Consider the following 22,563-nt stretch of genomic DNA (forward strand, 5'->3'; position numbering starts at 1 on the left):
CCAAAAGGCTGTTCTCACAGATCATTATACTTGAAAGCTCATTTCTCATCAGTATTTTCCATCACAGTTTGCCCTAGCCCTTCTGTCCCAGGGACGGCCCAGGACATCAAGCAGTGCCCCGTAGCCTCCTGAGAAAGGAACCAAACCCTGGCTCATTAAGGCTAATGAGGGAAACCAGGAATGATGAAAGAGACTGAGACGTGACAAGGAGCAACAAAGTCTAGGGCACTTTGTGCAGAGATACCACATTACAGCACAGGGACCTCACCATCCCTTTTCACTCACCCCATGCTCCTCTACCTTCCTTGCAGAAAGGGAGCCTGCACCCTGGGTGCGAGGCATGGGGAGGGCTCAGAAGCGGGAATGCAGTTTGTTCCTCTCCTCCCTTAGCTCAATGGAAGCCCTTCTGCAGGGTTCTAGTGCAAGAGGCAGAGAGGGAGAAGGCTGGTTACCAGTCCAGCTGTTCTAGAGTCTCCTGCATCAGAACTGCAGACCAAAGCTGTGTACAGTATTTCAGAGGAACTGTTGATTAGCTTGTTTATTAGCTCCTGGGGGGAGTGTTTCTGGAGTACTCCCTAGCTAGCTGATCCTCTGTTCCCTCCTGGGACTGTGGCTAGCACAGCAGAGACCCTTCCCTCGGAAAGATCTCCAGTGATCTATGGGTTTAGTGGGGCAGAAATTTTGTGCTGTGCCACAGTGGGGAGACCTGTCTTTCCCCACTGGGGGCAGAAGAAAACTTAGTTTTGTACTGCTGCATGGCTCATACTAGAGAGCAGAAATTTGGTTTCTGTGTGTCTCTGTTGGGCAGTGGTCACCATCTAGTAGTTCTTGGAGCCTCTGACAGATGATCCTGACTGGTTTGGCTGGGAAGCTATCAAGTGCTGGCCCTTCAGTTGCCTCTCCATCCACTGTCATGCTGCTCCTGCCCTCTGGCTCGGAGCTCCCCTTGGGGGGCTCCTGTTTGCTGAGCAGGGAGTGAAGGGGGCTGCTGATGTCAGGGTGTCCCTCCTCCCCTCTCTTGTACCATAACTCCACACAGAGAGAAGAGACTGGAGGGAGATTGGCAGTGCACTTACATTGAAAAAGTGATCTTCTTTTTAAAACTGTTGGAGACCATTGCTGTTGGGACTGCTACTGGTGTATTTTGTTCAGTTACAGGAACCTCGTTTCCTGATAGATGTGGACTAATTGGATTAGACCTAAAAAAGAGAATGAAATGGTCAGCGGGGTGGAGGGACTGACTTGCTGTCAGGATCCTGACTAGGGCAGTCAGGACCAAGGGTCAGAACTAGGTGAAACCTGGGGCTAAGAGTAACAGATGAGTTCATGGTCAAATGACACACTGGATCAATACCAGAAATCAGAGCCTAGCTCAGGGTCCAGAGTCCAGGTCAAGAAGCAAGGTCCACCCAGGCGGAAGAGGTGGACGAGGCTTTTTTTAAACAACTAACAAAATCATCCAAAGCGCAGGATTTGGTGGTGATGGGGGACTTCAACTATCCAGATATAAGTTGGGAAACTAACACAGCAGGGCACAGACTATCCAATAAGTTCTTGGACTGCATTGGAGACAACTTTTTATTTCAGAAGGTTGAAAAAGCTACTAGGGGAGAAGCTGTTCTAGATTAGATTTTAACAAATAGGGAGGAAGTGGTTGAGAATTTGAAAATGGAAGGCAGCTTGGGTGAAAGTGATCATGAAATCATACAGTTCATGATTCTAAGAAATGGTAAAAGGGAGAACAGCAAATTAGAGACAATGGATTTCAGGAAGGCAGATTTTGGTAAGCTCAGAGAGCTAGTAGGTAAGGTCCCATGGGAATCAAGACTGAGGGGGAAAAACAATTGAGGAGAGTTGGCAGTTTCTCAAAGGAACATTATTAAGGGCCCAAAAGCAAGCTATTCCACTGCATAGGAAAGATAGAAAATATAGCAAAAGACCACCTTGACTTAACCAGGAGATCTTGCATGATCTAAAAATAAAAAAGGAGTCACAAAAAATGGAAACTAGGACAAATTACAAAGGATGAATATAGGCAAACAACACAGGAATGCAGGGACAAGATTAGAAAGGCAAAGGCACAAAATGAGCTCAAACTAACTACAAGCATAAAGGGACACAAGAAGACATTCTATAAATACTTTAGAAGCAAGAGGAAGACCAAGGACAGTGTAGGCCCATTGCTCAGTGCAGAGGGCGAAACAGTAACCGGAAACTTGTAAATAGCAGAGATGCTTAATGACTTCTTTGTTTTGGTCCTCACTGAGAAGTCTGATGAAGGAATGCCTAACATAGTGAATGCTAGTAGGAAGGGGGTAGGTTTAGAAAGATAAAATTAAAAAAAGAACAAGTTAAAAATCACCTAGAAAAGTTAGAGGCCTGCAAGTCACCAGGGCCTGATGAAATGCATCCTAGAATACTTAAGAAGCTGATAGAGGAGGTATCTGAGCCTTTAACTATCATCTTTGGAAAATCATGGAAGACGGTAGAGATTCCAGAAGACTGGAAAAGGGCAAATATAGTGCCCATCTATAAAAAGGGCAGGAAACTACAGACCAGTCAGTTTAACTTCTGTGCCAGGGAAGATAATGGAGCAAGTAATTAAAGAAATCATCTGCAAACACTTGGAAGGTGGCAAGGTGATAGGGAACAGCCAGCATGGATTTATAAAGAACAAATCATGTCAAACCACTCTGATAGAGTTCTTTAATAGGATAACAAGTCATATGGATAAGGGAGAAGCAGTGGATGTGGTATACCTAGACTTTAGTAAGGCATCTGATTTGGTCTCGCATGATATTCTTATCAATAAACTAGGCAAATACAACTTAGACGGGGCTACTATAAGGTGGGTACATAACTGGCTGGATAACCGATCTCAGAGAGTAGTTATTAATGATTCACAATTCTCCTGGAATGGTATAACAAGTAGGGTTCCGCAGGGGTCTGTTTTGGGACCGGCTCTGTTCAATATATTCATCAACGATTTAGATATCGGCATAGAGAGTACACTTATTAAATTTGTAGATGATACCAAACTGGGAGGGGTTGCAACTGCTTTGGAGGAGAGGGTCATAATTCAAAATGATCTGGACAAATTGGAGAAATGGTCTGAGGTAAACAGGATGAAGTTTAATAAAGACAAATGTAAAGTGCTCCACATAGAAAGGAACAAATCAGTTTCACACATACGGAATAGGAAGCGACTGTCTAGGAAGGAGTACGGCAGAAAGGGATCTAGGGGTTAGAGTGGACCACAAGCTGAATATGAGTCATCATTGTGATGCTGTTGCAAAAAAAGCAAACATGATTCTGGGCTGCATTAACAGGTGTGTTGTGAGCAAGACACGAGAAGTCATTCTTCTGTTCTACTCTGCGCTGATTAGGCCTCAGTTGGAATATTGTGTCTGGTGCTGGGCACCACATATCAAGAAAGATGTGGAGAAATTGGAGAAGGTCCAGAGAAGATCAACAAGAATGATTAAAGGTCTAGAGAACATGACCTGTGAGGGAAGGCTGAAAGAATTGGGCTTGTTTAGTTTAGAAAAGAGAAGATTGAGAGGGGACATGAGAGCAGTTTTCAGGTATCTAAAAGGGTGTCACAAGGAGGAGGGAGAAAACTTTTTCTTCCTGGCCTCTGAGGATAGAACAAGAAGCAATGGGCTTACACTGCAGCAAGGGAGGTTTAGGTTGGAAACACTTCCTAATGGTCAGGATGGTGAAACACTAGAATAAATTGCCCAGGGAGGTTGTGGAATCTCTATCTCTGGAGATATTTAAGAGCAGGTTAGATAAATGTCTGTCAAGGATGGGGTAGACAGTACTGGGTCCTGCCATGAGGGCAGGGGACTGGACTTGATGACCTCTCGAGGTCCCTTCCAGTCCTAGTGTTCTATGACAGGAATGTTCATGACATCTACAAGAGAGCCACACTGTTGCCTAGGCACTTCCTGGACCATCCCTGGTGTTCCCATAAGATGAGGAGCCATGTGGCCCCTACCTCTCAGCCTCCTTGAATCAGGACATTTTGTGGTCTGTGCCTGCAACAGGCATGGGAAATAAAGCATGAGCAGGCTGGAGCTGCTGTGGGTTGGTGGCAGTATCTTCACTGCCCGGCATGGGCTCTGGGTGCACAGCTTGGTTCTGTGTCCATTCCAGCGAGCCCCTGGAAGGTGCAAGCTCCAAGGAGGAAGAACATTGTGTTGTAATAGTGCCGTAGGGGATAACTGTGTAATGGGACAGTGTAAGGTGACTCAGAGAAATCTCCTGGCAAGAGAATTGTTATGCTAGCCGGTTGACTCCCAAGAGCTGTATTGTGAGCCCCAGGGCAGGGGACTTTTAGAACTAGATCAGACAAACACAGAGGAGGGGGGAATCTTGCATTGACAAGGAGAGGCGCGGACTGAATCATGGAATCTTTTCTGCCTATAATTTCTGCGATGCTTTTTAGGGCAGGATTATTGGCATCAGGATCCCTTTCCTATCTGTTTTCCTTATTATAGCACTTACATTTTTTTAAGTGGTTCCCTCCGGTTTTATAAAATCATTGTGCTTGGCCAGACGAATAGACCCTAAAAATATTCATTTGATGCTTTATTTATTATAGTCAAGCAACACCTCACTCACAAGTGTCTTAATTGGCAGTTGCAGAACACATGGCATTAGTGATCTAGGAAAGTGATTATTCCCCTTTATTCAGCACTGGGGAGGCCACATCTGGAGTATTGTCCAGTTCTGGACCCCCATTACAGAAAGGATGTGGGTGCATTGGAGAGAGTCCAGGGGAGCGCAACCAAAATGATTAAGGAACTGGAGCACATGACTGGAGCGGCTGAGGGATGTGGGCTTATTTAATCTGCAGAAGAGAAGAGTGAAGTGGGATTGGATAGCAGCCTTCAACCTCCTGAAGGGGCGTTCCAAAGAGGATAGGAAAAACTATTTCATTAGAAGGGTGGTGAAGCACTGGAATGGATTCCCTAGGGAGGATGTGGAATCTCCATCTCTAGAGGTGTTTGTCTCAGCTGGACAAAGCCCTGGCCGGAATGATTTAGTTGGGATTGGTTCTCCTTTGAGCAGGTGGTTGGAATCAATGATCTCCTGAGGTCTCTTCCAGCCCTATGATTCTGTCGGATTAAGGACATTTTAATATTGAAAAGAAACATAGGCAATCACACAGACTGATATGTATGTCTTCATGGCTATAGGCCATGGTACCCAGTCAGTTCCAAGAATAGGTAACAGGCAGCTGTGTGTGCAGTTGAAAGCCATTGGCTTTGTACCAGCAGCCAGCATGTGTTGTCCTGATGATGTGCTGTGACTGTTTCTTGTGCAGGTAGTGAAGGAACGGTTGGTTTGCCATGCCATTATAGGGAAACAGTCTGGGAAGGAACGGATAATGAAAGTGGACATCACATGTGAATTCATCGCACCCATTCTGCACCTCTCCTCCAAAGAGATCACTTTCCGAGTGGAAAAGGTACACCTTTAGGTTCTCTACTGGCATTTAATAGGTAGTCGGCAGAATGACTGTTTGAAAGGATATGGGTGGTGTGTGTGTGTGTGTGTGTGAAAGGATGTGGTGTGTGTGTGTGTGTGTGTGTGTGTGTGTGTGTGTGTGTGTGTGTGTGTGTGTGTGTGTGTGAAAGGATATGGGTGGTGTGTGTGTGTGTGTGTGTGTGTGTGTGTGTGTGTGTGTGTGTGTGTGTGTGTGAAAGGATATGGGTGGTGTGTGTGTGAGGATATGGGTGGTGTGTGTGTGTACACACACACACACACACACACACACACACACACACACACACAAATGCATGCAAAGATTTCAGTGGGTCTGGGATTTTGCCTTTAATAGTGTTTTACATGGTCAGCCTCCTTTACAAGCATTAGTCAATGGTTCCCCACCATGCTCCAGTGGCTGTGGATAGATAAGGCTCATTCTCTCCATTCCACACCAGTAACACTCAGGGCATGTCTGGGCTGGAGCAGTAAGGTGTCATTCTCAGCTGGAGCAGACACACTTGCACTAACTGTGATTTACTTACCATGCTTAACACAGCTGTGTAGCTGTAGCTGCAGCTGCGCAAGCAATGGGAGGAGTTACTGCCCCGAATACCTGCTTCTCACCTTGGCCAGGGTCATTCTTGGGATGGCCAGCCAAAGTGGCTACCCTAGCTCAGTCCCACCTCTGGCAGGGATGTCTCCTTGAGCTGCAACTTATCCCTCCTACCTCCAGTGTAAATAAACCGCAAGTGGCCTTCCCAAGGCAACGGCGCATGTTAGTGGGTTGAGTAACCAAGTACCAATCAGCTCCCATGGGGGATGGTGCCATAACTGACGATGCTGCGGCCACAAGTGCGATTCCAAATCCTCATCTCCCCAGTACGTTGTAAGATACTTTGATAGAAGAAACGACTGTGTTAGGACGTGTAAGTCTGTCAGTCCGACTCCTCTCTGCAGCTAGATTCTTGCATCTTCATTCCCTAGCCTGCAGGATATCTAATCATGGGAAGTGCATTTCCCACTGTGCTCCTGTTTGTCCATCCCTGTTCTGCGTTCCCCACAGCCAGCAATGTTGCAGAACTGCACTTCTGTTGAATAGCCCATGCAAATGAGCTGCTGGGACTCAACATTCAGGTTTAGTTATCCCACTGTCTCTCTGCGTTGGCTTTGGTGCCATACACTTGGCTGTACTGACTGTAATGACACTATCACTGCTTGAGATCAATGCATTTTGCTTCCCCAACACTATCTACTTTATATAATCTGATCATAAATGTCAGAGAAATGCCAGGTTTCAACAGCAGCAGCTGTGTTAGACTGGAAACCTTCAGCCAGCTTGTCTTTATAGCAGAGAGAATAGAAACACTTTGCATCTGAGCTATGCAGGATCCTACCCTTTCTAGTACATGCGCATGAAACATTTTTGCCTCAGCTCAGTAAGGTTGGCAGGATTTATTTTGAGAATTAAAAGCTTTTTGTATTGTCTGTTAGTTAAACATAGGACTTGGTGTCAGAACTGTTTTGTTCCCCATTCTGCTACTTGCACTTTCCTGTGTGATTTTGGTCCAGCTGTGTTTCTATTTTCCCATCTGTAAAATGGGGATAGTAATATAGGTTTCACCTCTATAAACTGGGACTCTCAGGTCTGGCTACATCATGGATGATCCAGGATCAGAGAGTCCTAGAGCACTGTGTGGGGGAGCCAGGAGCCTGGCACCATGGGGGAAGGGGGTGGAGAGGTGGAAGCCTGGCACGCGACCCCACTGAGCTGCGGTACTTCCCAACCTCACATGCTATGGCTTGGAAAGCAAATGCATTTGAGGGAGAAAGGAGCTAGACATTGCAGAGTATTAATAATAATAGAGCTGGTGGCAATTCAAGCATTGTCAATTTGGGGTATGTGAGAATTTTGAAATTAAATAAAAAAAGAAGAGAAACTGGAGGTGAGAAATTGCAGGGAGGGGGAGTAATTGACAAAAATTGTCACTGAAAAATTTTCCATTTTTTTGACCAGTTACACAGCTGGTCATAATGATGTTTGAATTTTGACCTTTGGAACATTTTGAAATTTGAGGAAAGGCAGAAGGGGGGAGATGTTAGATGCCAATGCCAGAAAGGGACCTTTGTGATCATCTAGTTTGAGCTCCTGGTCAGAGAATGTTCCTAAAATAATTGCTTGAGCAGATCTCGTAGAAACATATCCAGTCTTGATTTCAGAATTGTCAGTGATAGAGAATCCACCATGACCCTTGGTAAGCTGTTCCAGTGGTTAATTACCCTTTCTGTTAAAACATGTTATGCCTTATTTCTTAGCCTTATTTTTTCTTGTGACGCAGCGACATAAAGCTACACCCTGCTTCATAGAGAAAACGCTTTATCATCATCCTGACTCCAGTCATCTGAAGAAGTGGGCTGTGCCCACGAAAGCTCATAATCCCATCGACATGTTTTGTTACTCTTTAAGGGGCCACTAGACTATTTGTTGTTTTTTAAGTTTTTCCTGTTACAGACTAACTTGGCCACCCCTCTGAAGCTTTTAAAGCAATCATTGTCATGTCCACACAAAGATTTGTTGAGAAATGTTGGACTTTGCTTAGACCCCAAAAGCCAGAGAAATGAACTGCAGTGCTGTGGTGGAGTATTGGAATCTCCCTTACAGTCCCAGCTGCCTGCCTGCATCCCAGTAGTCATAGTGGGCATGTGGTTGTCTTGGGGTTTCTCTTTATCACGTGGCTTTGCATTTACACAGCACCCAAGTGATGTCCTGACTTCGCAGTATGAACCTCTGATCTTAAAGAACATCTCTTCCCTGCCTCTCACCATTCTCCTGTCCGTGCAAGCACCCTTCGTCCTCTGTGATACAGACCAGCAAACCCTGCCTGCAGATGCACAAGTAAGCAGACAGTAGGTTTCATGCAAGGGTCCTCAGTGTGTTTGTGTCTCAGGAGCAAAGAGCAGGTAGGTTTCCAAAGCACTCAGGGTATTGCACTCAAGGTAGCACTGAGATGAATGCTGTATGATCATCAGCCTGTTGGTCTAAGTTAAATCTGAAAGAGTAGCAAACTATTGACGCACACACTTCTGGGTGCATGAAATATACTTGGTCTAAGGTAGACTAGGAGGGTTGAAGAACAGCAGAGTAATTCCTACTTTTGGGGCTAGCCATCAGGCATCCTCATTCTTCTGTACCTGTCTGTACTGGGGAGCCTGTTGTCCACTGAAATTCATCTTCTGGTCTCATGGGAACACATAGCATATCCTCTAGCACCTTCCTGACAGACATTCCCTCTTCTGAGAGGCACCAAGGTGTACCCGGCTTAGACTCTCCTACTAAGATGCTATGCCCGCTGAACTGAATTCTGCACTCAGTGATACCTTGTGATGACCCTGAGCCTCTGCCTAATCTTGGTGATTAGTTCTGCAGATCAGTGTGCCTTCTCCCGCTGGTGTCTTGCCTGCTGTCATATCTGCTCCTGGACCTACATCTCTCTCAGGAGCACAGTGCCCTCTATTCCATAGCCCTCCAGCCATGCTACCCCCGTCCTGGGATCCTACAATCAACTGTCCAGCCACATGTCCTGCCACTTCCCCAGTGGAGATCGGGGGGGTGGGGGGGAGATTGGGCTTACCCGCTACTCTAGGTCTCAGCCTAGAGATGTTGTAGATGGCAGCCAAATGCTGCATCCCCCTCCTCCCCCAGCTCAATACATTTCCCTGGGCCATGTCCCCGCAATCTCAGAACCTTCTTTGCCCTTACCTCAAAGCATCAGCATGCCAGTCATAGCAGGCATCTAGGTGCGCTCTCTCACTCCCCTGTGCCTGCCCAGTACTGCTCTGTCCAGGGTGCTTACCATCCATCTACCTGCAAGGCATCCAGTACTGCCTCCTTGAACTACAGGGAATAACTCACCCTGCTCTTCCCTGCAGCTCTTCTAATGTGGGCCTGGTAGGCCCTAAGTGGCTGCTCCTTGCAGCCCCTCTTCTATTGGCTGCTTTTCACACAGCTTCCATAGGACTCTGTTAGCCTCTTGAAGGCCAGTGTAGGGCCAATGCCCCATCACAAGGTCTTGTGATAGACCCCACAACATTTAACCGAGGGCCAGCCAATCCCGAAGTGAAGAGCCTATTCAGGTACCTATATAGGTACCTCAAGGGAGGCATTTGCCCCCATTTGCTCAGTATCACTACCTGGCCAGGAGCACTCCCTTGCCTAGCAGTCCTGATAGATTGCTCTTGCTTCAGCTCCCTAGCCAGACCCTGCTCCAGCCAGCATCTCTTCTGCCTCAGCTAGCCCCCTGGTGATTCTGACATGGCTGTGTAAATGAGGAGCAACTCCATTAACGCCAGTGGAGTTACACTGAAGTACAGCTAGTGCAGGAGAGAGAAGAATCAGGCCCGCTGACTCTTCACAGTTACTAGTATTGCATGAAATTGCTGCGTCATTTCCTGGTGAGAAATGTTTCCTTTGGTGCGGGTTGGGCAAAACCATTGGGGCTTGAGGTTTTGCAAACCTCAGACTCATTTGGGAATTGACAGAAAATCGAGTTCCTGACCCTCTTTCTTGACCCACGTTTCCTTCCCCCACCAAAATGGTGATACCTACCCCTAGAACGTCCTGGTTACCAATTTGATGTAAACCATAGCCACTTCATAATGACAACAGGGCAAAAAGCACCGTCCTCTAGCACTTCAGTTACAGGGGATGCTCTATAACTATTAACTAGACAGAGCTTATGACACCTAGGGAGCAGGTTTTATACAGGAGATGTCATGACACATACATGACAGCCAGTTCATAATATGCTGTCTTCATTTTTCCACTGGCTTCTGTTTGCCTTTTTGTTTTTAATCAGTCTCTCTGCAGTACAATATGAACCGAGCAATATTCTGGTTAGCCAAAACTTTGAGAGGATCAAAATTCAGCAAAACTATCTTCTGCTGGGTTAATGAAATGGAGAGGAGAGTGTGTGACTTGGAGAAGGTCTGAACATGACTCAGTCTGGGCTGATCTGTCAGACACTTAGGCATGCTATCGAGAGGCTCCATGATGGATGGGTTGAGATGCCCATGTTTTTTTTGTGTGTTCACAGCATTAGACTGGTAAAGTTCAGTCCAACAGTGTTTAACCCCTGTGTGTCTCAATGCAGCCTAGGACACTGGGGACTGGAGAGGAACAGCGTGTCTCCATCAGGTTTGACCCTTTCTACAGAAAGGATTTGAACACCCGGGTTGCAGAGGGGGTCCTGACTATCCAGTATTTGGAACATCCTCATGAGGACCAGGTCACCCTGCGGGGCGAAGTGCACTTCCCAAACCTTCACTTCCAAACCATGGATTTGGATTTTGGCTGCATTTTGAATGACACGGAGGTTGTACGTTACATCAAAATGACCAACTGCAGCCCACTCCTCGTCAAGTACCATTGGTCCTTCCTGATGGACAGCTATGGGAAACAGATAAGGTAGATGAGCCATTATCTATTCTATTCTCCTTGGAGCTCTCCTCTTTCTTTTGTTAATGTTTTGTTCCTTCGTGAAACCCAAGTGGCTTTGCTTGGCATTAGACTGATTGCTTTAAACTTCCTCCATTTGAAAGTAGTTGCCACTGTCTGCTGTGGCACCCTGCCAGTCTGACTAGGAGAGGGGAGCTGTGATGTGGTGTGTTGTGTGAGGGGGGCAGTATCCATCCTGCTAAACCCAGGCTGGGACAGGAGTTAGCAGAGCAGCCCCCTATCTTTGCAACTGCTTGCTTAATCAGTTCACTGCAATGACAGCTGAAGCCTTTTCGGATCATTTGTGGGAGGAGTTGGGGCCAATGGATTCACCAAGCCCTATATCCCATAGTTATACCCAAACCACCAGCCTGTCCATGAGATATACAGTGCAGAAATCCAATCTACTGTCCCTCTACTGCCAGCCCTGGTGCAGCCACAATGGGGGGGGGGGAGGGGGAGGTGGTGTAGAGACTTTATCAGGCCTCCTGGCCCAGTGGGGCTTTGTCAGGCCTCCTATCCTTCCGAGGGCTTTTTTCTAGCCCATGAAAGTGGTTATCACATGCACCGAACTGTTGTTAAACTCTCTGTACAGGAAGAGTGCATTCTGTAGCTCAGCCATAACTGTTCTCCTTTCAGTGCCTGTCCTTAGGGGATCAGAACAGCTCGGCTTTGGTTGGGGGTTCCCAGAAGATGGTTGATTGGATCCTGCAGTATAACCAGAAAAGCACTTCTGCAGATACATGTCCGTCAGCTCTCCCCAGAGAGGCACAATACAGAAGTAGAGTTTGGCAGTTAATCTAAATGCAGTAGCAAATATTTATTTCATCATGCCCCAGGGAACCTAACAGACTTATTGATGTGCTGCCATTCTGGATAACGCAAACCATCCGTAAACAATTTCACTTGGGAAAGCAGGGGCTGGCCCCCAGGAGGGACATTTTGGGAAGTGGAGGAGATCAGCCAGTGACACCTGGAGAGTTTGGGGAGTAAATTCCTGCATGCAGGGTTTGACCCTGCAGCTATGTGCTGGGAGCCCTTTGCTCCCACAGAAGTTCGAGGCCTGTGCAGAATCAGGCTAACAAGGGTCCCAGGATGTACAGAGAGAAAAGGCTGGAGAGACTAGTAGAACCAGGTGGGCTGAGGAATGGGCATGGGCTATAATATCAATGCCTGAGGGCTCCAGTCATCTCCAGGCAAAGTAGATTCATGTTTAATTACAAGCTAACGAGAGGCTCTAAAGTTGGCTAATGAACAGTGATTATACATTTTAGAATAACAGTGAAACTGGCATGGAGTTATTTTAATCTGTGACCATTTGCTGGTAGTTGTTGCTATGTTTTAAATATCTTTCTGTTTTTGGAAGTACAAGGCCTGAATCTGCTTCCAGATTTTAATTGCCCTTAAATTTCTCCCATGGAGTCTGAGCCTGTGACATGTAGAGCTCAGAGCAGGATACAGGCAAAGGAATACAGGTATGAATCCTAGCATCAATCTGACAGCAGAATACATCCTTTAATGGCGTTTGTCTTTCCTGCCAACCGAGGAACAGTTTGACAGTTTAGTATGATAGGAAAGCGGTCTTTCATTTCATATAGCTAGAGCTTCATGTAACTTAGGCTGCAGACTCCAATCAACCTTTCTTATGATGTGCTGCTCTGAATATCATGAATGTCCAGAGAAAAGAACAAGTGTCTCTGTACTTGGGAGTGGCTGAGGAGTGTCTCTGTACTTGAGGACAGATATTAGGTACCTCGAGAAGGTGCCATCACACAGAACATATGTGTAGAGATCAAGTCTGTGACAGCTTTGATACCAGGTTCCCCAAAGAAGATTAAAAATAAATAAAATGTGAGTGTTCAGAAAGGAACTGGGGCTTCTGAGCTTATCGGAAAGACACAAGCACAGAGCGCCGAATATTGGGAGGAGAAGCAGGATCAGAGGGGGGTGTTGTTTCCTGTTTCTCAGTCTCTTTGGAAGCCTTTGGGTTCATATGCTATCAAGAGGAGCTGCTGGCCTGGGGTCCTGATTACCAGCCCAGCCCTAGGGCCAGTGAGAGGCATGTAAAAAGGTAAGGGGGAGGTGCAGCTCAGCACCCCCACCCCAAAAACTATTCCTGTGCCACTGGGTTGTAAAAAACCGCAGAATTTGGATTAAAAACACAGCCAGTCCCATTAACGGATGGCAGCTCTTGCACAGCATCCCGTAGCAGCTGAGTCCAGAACATTGTGAGGTACCCACGTCCCCCATGGTCTGCAGGTAGCTGGTGGCAGTGACTGTGCTGCTCTTCTCTGCCTCTTCTGGTTTTAGATATTCAGAATGCGACGAGTCTGACATCACATCGATGTGACAGGCTCAGTGACAGAGATGAGATCCCCTCGTGACTGTCTCTTGACATGATGACATCACACTGAGCCAACCTTCCTGTGCGCCTCCCTTACTCTGCCTCGCTGAGCCAGGCCCCTCCGCCTCCCTCCAGCACTGACACGAGATGGGCTTGCAGCCCTATGCAGTGTAATACAGACACTGAGAGCAGCTCAGCCAAAGGGATTCATCTCTGCACTCAGCTGCACAGCCCCAGTGGGACCTGAACCCCATCTCCCCCTCTATACAGTTTTACAGAGGGTGAGCTTACGCTGTTTGCCCTCTTTCTTAGCTAAAGAGAGAGGTGCGCTGCTCCCCCCGCCCCAGTAACAATTCGCACTGGGTTTATGAATAAACAACAGTGAGTTTATTAAGTATAACAAGTAGGATTAAGGGGCTAGAAGTTACAGCATGCAGAACAAAGTAAGCTACTCATGAAAAGAAAACAAAACATGCCTGCTAAGCTTAGTACACCAAGAAACTTGTTACATTAATACCTGACCCGCACAGTAGTTCTAGCCATCTTCACTGACTGGGAAGCCTCCAGGTTGGGCCCAGCTCTTCTTAATGCTCAGTTTCAGTTGTTTCCAGCAGACTTCTTAGATGGTAAATGGGTGGCGGCCATAGCTCTTGGCTCCCCTCTTAAACAGGTTGTGCAGAAGGCAGGAAGTCTTTGTTTGCTGGCAAGCCTCACCCCTCCCTCCATGTGGAAAAGCCCTACATTGATGATGGACTCCCATATCAGCTGACCTGAACACATGCTCTTGTGGGATTTTCAGCCCCTCCTACATATTGGCCCATAAGAAAAAAAACTCATTTACAAATCATTGACCCCCCCTCATGAACTATCAATGTTTCTGAAATACCTACTGGCTCTCAGCATGTTTACATCAGTAACACAGGTTAATACTTCATATTTCTACCTTCAAATTCAGGAATAATACATGGACACTAATAGAATATACACATTCAGCAGATTATAACTTTTCTAATGATACCTTACATGAAGTATTTTGCATAAAGGGGTTTCCAATTATGTCATATTCATATTCATAAGCATGTTTCCATGAAGAATATAGAGTGCCCCGTCACAGTGACTTTTCTCCTCTCATATACCAGTGACAATTTGCTGACACTGCAAGGGATGGTGAGCTGGCCAACCTAGAGAGATTTAGACATTTTGTTCTCTGAATGGTTATTTTATATTTGAAACTTCAGTACAGCTCCCCTGCAGACTCAAATTTCCCACATGTAAATGCCATTATCTCTGCATTACCTAGATGGCTGTTCTCATTCTCTGTGTGTATAAGACTGGAATACCAAGGCTATGCTCTGCATGACTTTCTGACAGGGCTAACACTCTTGCCTCTTGTATTAATTAATCTCAGAGAGTAGCTCTATCAGTCTGTCACTTTAAAAACAAGAAGTCCTGCGGTACCCTAGAGACTAACAAAAATATATAGGATCATATAGAATCGTGACTCTCTATATTGTGTTCATCTCTTAGGTGCCACAGGGCCACTCTTAATCATAGAGAATCAGAATCCTAGGACTGCAAGAGCCCTCAGGAGTCATCGCGTCCAGCCCCCTGCCCAAAGCAGGACCAGCCCCAACTAAATCATCCCAGCCAGAGCTTTGTCATATTGGGACTTTTAAACCTCTAGGGATGGAGACTCCACCCCCTCCCTAGGGAACCCATCCCAGTGCTTCACCACCCTCCTAGGGAAATAGTTTTTCCTAATATCCAACCTGGACCTCTCCTACCACAACTTGAGCCCATTGCTCCTTGTTCTGCCATCTGCCACCACTGAGAACAGCCTCTCTCCATCCTCTTTGGAACCTCCCTTCAGGAAGTTGCAGGCTGCTCTCAAATCCCCCCTCACTCTTCTCTTCTGCAGACTAAACAGACCCAAATCCCTCAGCTTCTCCCCATAGGTCATGTGCTTCAGCCCCCAAATCATTTTGGTTGCCCTCTGCTGGACCCTCTCCAATGCGTCCACATCCTTTCCAGAACTGGACGCAATACTCTAGATGTGGCTTCACCAGTGCCGAATAAAGGGGAATAATCACTTCTCTGGATCTGCTGGCAATGCTCCTCCTAATGCACCCGAGTATGCCACTCGTGTTTATAGAACAATGTTGATTTCAACTGCTGGGAGCAGTGTGCTGGTGTAAGTGTAGTGGCTGAGCTCGGGCAATGGCATCAGTAGGAATCAGTGCTGTCTCTTTGCCTTGTTGGTTCTGTCTGTGCACTGACAATAGGCGCTGCTGGTGAAGTCTCTAGGGCAGGGTATGATATTTGCTGCTGTTGTGGAAAGGAATGACACTGCGGCATCACAGTTTTCCAGACCGGCTCTGTTTTATTTGTACCTGGTTTCTTTCCCTTTCCCCGCTTTGTCTTTGTGTCTCCTGCAGCACATGCTCCAGTACTGTAGAGCATGGGAAGTATTTGGTGCTTAGACCCTCTGGTGTCACTCTGTCCAAGAACGCTGTTCCCTTTATTACGATGTTCTTTCATCCTATTCTGGTGGTTTCTACTCTGGTTTCTATAGCAAACTTCCCACTGTGGTATCTGAGTGCAGTTCAAGACTTGCAGATAGGGCAAAGCCACGGAATTTGGATCCAGATTTCTATAACCCTCAATTTAGGAGTGTCTGAACCTGAGATTTTGATTCTGATTCACATCTAATCAGAAGTAAATGCACTTTAAAAAGAAACGATCAGTCTTGAGTATGCAGCCTGCACCCTGTTACCAAGCAGACTGCTCTCGGCTCAGCTCAGTTAGCTGTGAGATCACACAGGACCATCGTAGCACAAGGTGGTATGGCTGCAGATCCGTGTGATAATTGAGACTTAGACCCTATCCTCAAAGGGAAGGTGCACACCTTGGTTTGTTTGTCAGGTACATTAGGGTCATTTGCATCCGGTTACTGCTTGTACCTCTAAAATCTGGGACTCTGGTCTGGCCACATCTGGGGTCCAGCAGCACCACAGATGTTGCTGGACCAGAGAGCCCCGGCTGGCCAGATTCAGGGGCTGAGCTGCTGGTGGAGAATGCAGCCCCAGCAGTAGCAGGGCTGGTGTGGTGGGGAGAACAGTCCCCACCGAGGCTAGTAGCAGGGCGCACAGCCCTGCCTTGGAGCCCAGCCTCGGTGGCAGTAGCGCCAGCACAATGGTGAGCATAGTACTGCCCAAGCCAGAGGCAGCAGGGCTCATGCCCGGGAGCACAGCCCCAGCTGGAGTCAGCACACTGGGGAGCGTAGTCCTGGGCCTGGGCAGGAAGCGCAGCCCAGCAGGGTTGGGGGCAGTGGGCCTGCAATGGGCAGCAGAGTGGACCTTGGGTCAGTTGGACCGCTCAGGTCCCGAGGGTGCAGCACCAAGGAGCTTCCCCCTGTATATGCATTTAGGACAGGTGAGAAGACTATGACACTCAGAGAGACGATCCACCACAAAATTCAGCCATGTGGTTCCCAGTTCATGCGCTGAAGCGTGGTCATCCAGATCATTGACCAGGAAACTGGGCCCAGACCAGAACCCACATTCAGTCTAACAGGCACACAGCATCGGGCCGAGAAACTGATGGGGCTGACCAATGAAGGAATCAGTAGCACAGGGGAGCACAGGCTGCAAGATAAGTGCTAGATAACCTGGGTGACCAAGAGAAAGGGAGGAGTTGAGAGTTGTGGGCTGCTGCCGTGAGAGAGTCCTTTGAAGTGACTGCTACTAGGTATCATTAAGCCAAGCAGAGACAGCTTCTTAACACAACACTGAGACAAGTGGTTCTGGACATTGGAAAATGCCACCCCCTTAATTGCCACAATTTGACATTTGTTTTCCTACCTTGTGCCCTTTTCCACAAACCAGCATTTGGGCAGCAATTGGGTTTAGACTTTAAAATGCTGGTCTGTGATGTCATAGATTATTTAAATGTCTTGAGATACAGGGCCAGACGCTGAACTAGTGAGATTTGGCAGAGCAAAACCCAAGTGAATGCAGCTATGCCAGTATACCCCAGCTAAGGATCTGGCCCCCAGCTTCTATGGAATGACCTTTTCCAAAATAACCTTTCATTCGGCTATGGCACTCATCCATTCTGGAAAGGAGGAAGTCCTCATCTTATGAGCTGCCTTTATTGTTTTCCCTCTAGCCCAGCGATGCCCAAATTGTCGGGGTGCCCCCAGAGGAACATTCAAGGGTTGTCAGGTGGGGCCCAGGCCAGCAGCCCACAACTCTCAACTCCTCCCTTTCTCTTGGTCACCCAGGTTATCTAGCCCTGCTCTGCCTCTAGCCACAGCCCCGTTCTATCTCTAGTCCCAAGTCCTCTCCTATCCCCCGTGCTGCTCCCGGCTCAGCCTTCCATCCTCTGCTGAGCGGGGACCAGGAGTGGAAGGCACATGCTGATTCTGTTCCCGGCTGCAGGGCGGGCCATGACAGGACAAGCTGAGGCACCGCTGCACTAGCTCTGCAGAGAAGCATTGATTTCCATGCTGCTGTTTGAAGCAATCAGACACCAGGGAGTGGTCATTCAGATTCAGAAAAATTGGAAAAAGTGTCGCAGCTGAGAATGTTGGTGCTCAGGGGATCTATTGCTATTAACTTAGACATTTGTCTTGGCGGGGCAGCTGCTGGAGGCAGAGAGAAAAGACACTTCAGATCTTTAAAGCAAAGGAGCTGAGGAATCCAGTCAATGAGACACTGCAGTGTAGCCATTGGAGAAGGTGGCTGTTTGTACCCATAAAAAGGCAGGCTCAGACAGTTGTCCCCTGGCTGCAAGCCTGGAGCAGCAAGCAGTGATGTGCACACAGTCCTTGAAGCTCATAGCACTGTTCCTGCAGCTTTTATCCGACAACAGAGGCCTGCAGAAGAGGGCACCAGCTGGGGAAAAGTGATGGGGGAAAGGAAATAGTAGTGATGTGGTCTTGTGTTGTCCTTAAAGGACTCTTAGCCCCTCCTCACTCCAGTCTGCAGCAGAGAGCACGGGAAAGTGAAAACACCTTCCCGAGACGCCTTCCCCTGCAACAGAGGAGTCTGTTCAGCCAAGATAGGGAGCTAGTCAGAGGAAGGGCTGTCAAGCAGCAAGCATTCCCTGAGGGTGACTGTGGATGTTGCTTTCTGCAGACCAAATTCAGCTGTTGACTAGAGTCAGGTTCTGCTTGTCATGCTATTTGTATTGCTATTCCGTGGCCTGTGTGCATTGCAGTAGAGCCTGAAGGCCACATTGTGCTCGGGTGTATATACTCTTAAGAAGGTGCGATCTCTGCCCCAAAGAGCCTGTAGTGTGAGTTTCACACTAGGTAGCTACTCGCCTGTGGTCTAGTTAGTATCATCACAATGAGTATGTAGGGCTGAGGGACCAGGGGACACCCCCACATTGCAGATGTTAGCAGAGAACTTCCTGCGCTCTTACTAACTGCCTGCCATCTCCTACAGTGGAACAGCTGCTATCTCTGCTGAGAGCAGAAACACGCGAAGCAGCAAACAAAGACACAATTGTGGTGCCAGGTTGGTGTTCACAGAGCATGGCCATTCTTATGTGCTAAGCTCAGGGTCGGGGGTCTCGCTGGACCAACTTGATTTTCATGCAAACCTGCTCCTGGGTTTGCATGTGGCCTCTGGTGGCCAGGCTGGCAGCCATGCGGCTGTAGACGGCCATGATCCTGTGGCTAGTGTGGAGATCGTGGATATTGGAGGCCTCCCCACAAACCTTGATGAGGTCCACGATCTCCACACTAGACCAGACAGGCGCCCGCCTCTTGCGGCCCCGGGCAGGCTCCTGGGAGCCACCAGCCTGGTCCTGGGAAGAGGCGGAGGGCTGGGTGGCAGCGGGTGGCTGGCTCATCTTGTGCCAGGTGCAGGGTCTGCTGGCTGGGTGCTGGCAGGCTTGCAACTGGCACAAGCACCGTAGCCAGACCGTGCCCCTTTAAGGGCTCTGGGTCTGGGAGGGGGGCAAAAGAGTTTCCCTGGTTGTGCCCAGAGTGTCCACCAGGGCAAGCTGGGAAGGGCAAGCTGGGAAGGGCCAGCCTCCAACTAGTTCGAATTAAGTGGCTACACAGCCCTTAATTCGAACTAGTTAATTCGAACTAGGCGTTACTCCTCGTAGAATGAGGTTTACCTAGTTTGAATTAAGCGCTCCGCTAGTTCGAATTAAGTTCGAACTAGCGGTTTGTATGTATAGACACTATGAAAGTTAATTCGAACTAACGGCCGTTAGTTCGAATTAACTTTGTAGTGTAGACATATCCTTAGTGGCATCCCAGAACTTGCTGAGGGTGCAATCCATCCCATGTTCCAAGTTATTAATAAAGATGTTGAACAAAGTCAGCCCTAGGACTGAGCCCAAGGCACTCTGCCTTGATACTGGCAGCCAACTAGACATAAAGTCATTGATCACTACCTGTTGAGCCCAACATAGGCAGCAGGTTTAAAACAAACCAAAGAAAGTTTTTCTTCACTCAGCACGCTGTCAACCTGTGGAACTCCTTGCCGGGGGATGTGGTAAAGGCTAGGACTTTAACCAGGTTCAAAAAAGAGCTAGATAGATCAGGCTTGCACAACATAAGGTCCGAAGCCTGCATGCGGCCCGCAGGGGCTCACTGTGCGGCCCGTGACAACTATGGGCGGCGCGGCCCCATCCGATCCACTGGCTGGGTGGAGGAGTGGAGTGCCGCCAGGGAGGGGAGGTTTGGGGTGCTAGGGCACACACCTCTCCCCCCCGTACTGCCCAGTGCAGCAGTCTGGGAGCTGGCTTTGTGCACAAAGGTAAAAAACATTGAATGCTTCAGCTTTTCTTGCCCCTCCCCCCTTTTTTTGTCATCTCTCTTCCCACAGTGACTATGGCTCGACCAAATGACGGCCCGAAGGGAGCATGTAACTGTCCAAGTGTCTGAGGGTGGAAATACTGCAGGGGCTGATGGAATGGCCTGAGGGTGGCTTGCTGGGGAGAAAGGGATGAGCCTGAGGAAAGGTACTTCAGCACCACTGTCACGGCGTTTGCCAGCAATGAGATTTCGTAGACTTTGGGAAAGCTTCTCAATGGAAATGGGGGTTAGCTCAGTTCTTCTTCGCGTCCATTCCGCTAGGTGCATGCGCGCTGCGTGCTCAGTTCCCGGAACTTTTTTACGCTCAGCAATGCCTGTTGGGCCAGCCTGGGGAGCCCCTACAGTGGTGCCACCATAGCCGCGCATATATACCACTGCTTGCCCCACCCCCCTCTCAGTTCCTTCTTGCCGCCCGTGACAGTCGACCAGAACGCTCATCTTGCTTGCGAGACTACTCTTGGCTTTCTCTTATCTTGGTGTAAATAGTTTACTTATAGTTAGCATTGGCTGTTGTTTTTTCTATCGTTAGTGTACTGGATAGTATTCACTCCCCCCTCCCCCGTGTCAGGGGAGGGTATGCCGGGGCTGCACGGCTTCAAACCGTGCCAGCGTTGTTCTGAGCCGATGCCCCGCGGTGACTCTCATAAAGACTGTTTAAAGTGCTTGGGCGAGGGGCACCTTACAGACACTTGCAAGAGGGGCAGGGGGCTGGACTCGACCTCTCGAGGTCCCTTCCAGTCCTAGTGTTCTAGGATTTGCAAGTCTTTCAAGCCCCGTACTGAGCGGGAACGTGACTCCCACCATAAGTTGATTCTCATGGAGTCGGTGCTTCAACCCCCGGCACCGGACACTCAGTCGGTACAGTGTGCTCTGGGGTCGGTGCAGGACTATCAGCCAGCTCCGCGGCACCGCTCTCAATCCCCGGTCCTGCAGTCGCACAAGAAGGTACGCAGGGGCAGGTCGCCTTCAAGCAGGGAGGCGCGCCTTAAGGAAGGGCACCCCACCTCTCTGGCACGGGAGCAGCACCGCAGGGGACCTAGCTCTCACGGGGTTGCAGTCCTGATTCTCTGGGCCTGTCTGTGGAGGAGGTCCATCCACTGTTGAGGCCAGAGATGTTCCTGGAGGCTCAGGAACTCATCAAACTCACAGCGTCTCCTGGTCCGGCACCGTGTGGTCCTGTGGTTCTGCTGGCATCACTGCTGTCTGCCCTGGCACCGCTGCCGTCTGCCCCGGAACCGCTCATCTCAGCGCCAACAGCAGCTCCGGTACCGCCCATTGGGGCACCGCTGTCTGTCTCTGCGCTGCGTTATCTGGCCTCTCGGGCCTCCGCACTGCTGTTCCCGGTGCCGCCTGCCCAGTCGAGCTGGTCAGCACTGTCCTCGGGGGCATAGGACCAGGGGAGGGATAGGCTGCAGGTGTCTCCACTTCCACGTCTGCCAGCACCAGACTCCGCATCCAGCACCTCCAGGGCACCGAGGCAAGCCAGCGGCAATGTCCAATCAGGCCCAGAGGGACCCAGAACGCTCAACAGCGCTGCCTTGGTCGGCATCGGAGTATTCCTCTGAATCCGATATAGAGTCCTTCTTTTCGAGGGCTTCCTCCAGGCGCTCCAGCAGGTCATGCAGGTCAGGCCCTCGGTACCGGTCCAGGTCTCGGCACCGTTCGAGTTCCTGGTCGCAAATGAAGGCTAAACTTAATTTGTTGTCAGTATGACCTCTGCTGTGACCTGGATGTTAAGTCTGGTCTTTGTAAAGAGGTACGTGCTTGGACACAGGTACACAAAAGGAGGGGACAGGTGAAACTGGTTTGAACCTGTTGTAAGGCCTGCAAAGGGACTGTGAGGGGACAAATGATGATTGGAGGGAATTTGGTGCAAAGGGGCATGCATGCAATTGTAAGTGGTCAGTGAAAGGGGTAATTACCATGTAAGAAAGTACAAAAGACCTTGCCTTTTGTTTGGGCATTTGCAGAAACTTTGCAGAAACTTTTTCCTGAGTATCCTGGAGATTTTTGCCCTGGAATGCTTTCCTGAATAAAGCTGGTTGCTTAAGAAGGGTGTCTGGAATTGATTTGGTAGGGGTTTTGGGCCCCCATCTGAACCCTCAGATTAAATTCTCCATCACAGACCCAGAGGCACCAGCATCCAGAGGTGCAGACTTAGCCTCCCCAGTGGCATCCCCATCCGCAGTGGCCGTTCTGGACCCCGTGGGCATACCCCCAGGGTCAGGACCTGGCGAGATCAGGTTCGGTTGGTGCCTCTTCCTAGTTGGAGCGTAGGTCAGCCCCCTTGGCCACACCGCTGGTGAGAGCGGAGTCAGAGAGCGGGGCTAGCCCCACAGGGTCGCATGGAACAGATGTTCCCTCCCAGCAGGTCGCCTAGCCCCTTGCTCAGGC

General features: G+C 48.8%; 1 protein-coding gene across 6 annotated transcripts in view; it reads left to right on the forward strand.

Moving 5' to 3' along the window:
• The window catches only part of HYDIN (HYDIN axonemal central pair apparatus protein), a 389,432-nt gene that overhangs the window by 220,320 nt on the left and 146,549 nt on the right, over window positions 1–22,563 (forward strand). For all 6 annotated transcript variants that reach the window (XM_089781371.1, XM_089781372.1, XM_089781370.1 and 3 more), the window contains 3 exons: window positions 5,333–5,476; window positions 8,246–8,389; window positions 10,644–10,957. In XM_089781371.1, coding sequence (XP_089637497.1) covers window positions 5,333–5,476; window positions 8,246–8,389; window positions 10,644–10,957 — 602 coding nt within the window. The remainder of the gene's footprint in view (window positions 1–5,332; window positions 5,477–8,245; window positions 8,390–10,643; window positions 10,958–22,563) is intronic.

This window comes from Pelodiscus sinensis, chromosome 12 (genome assembly GCF_052426305.1).
Source record: "Pelodiscus sinensis isolate ZL-2025 chromosome 12, ASM5242630v1, whole genome shotgun sequence".
Taxonomy (NCBI): domain Eukaryota; kingdom Metazoa; phylum Chordata; order Testudines; family Trionychidae; genus Pelodiscus; species Pelodiscus sinensis.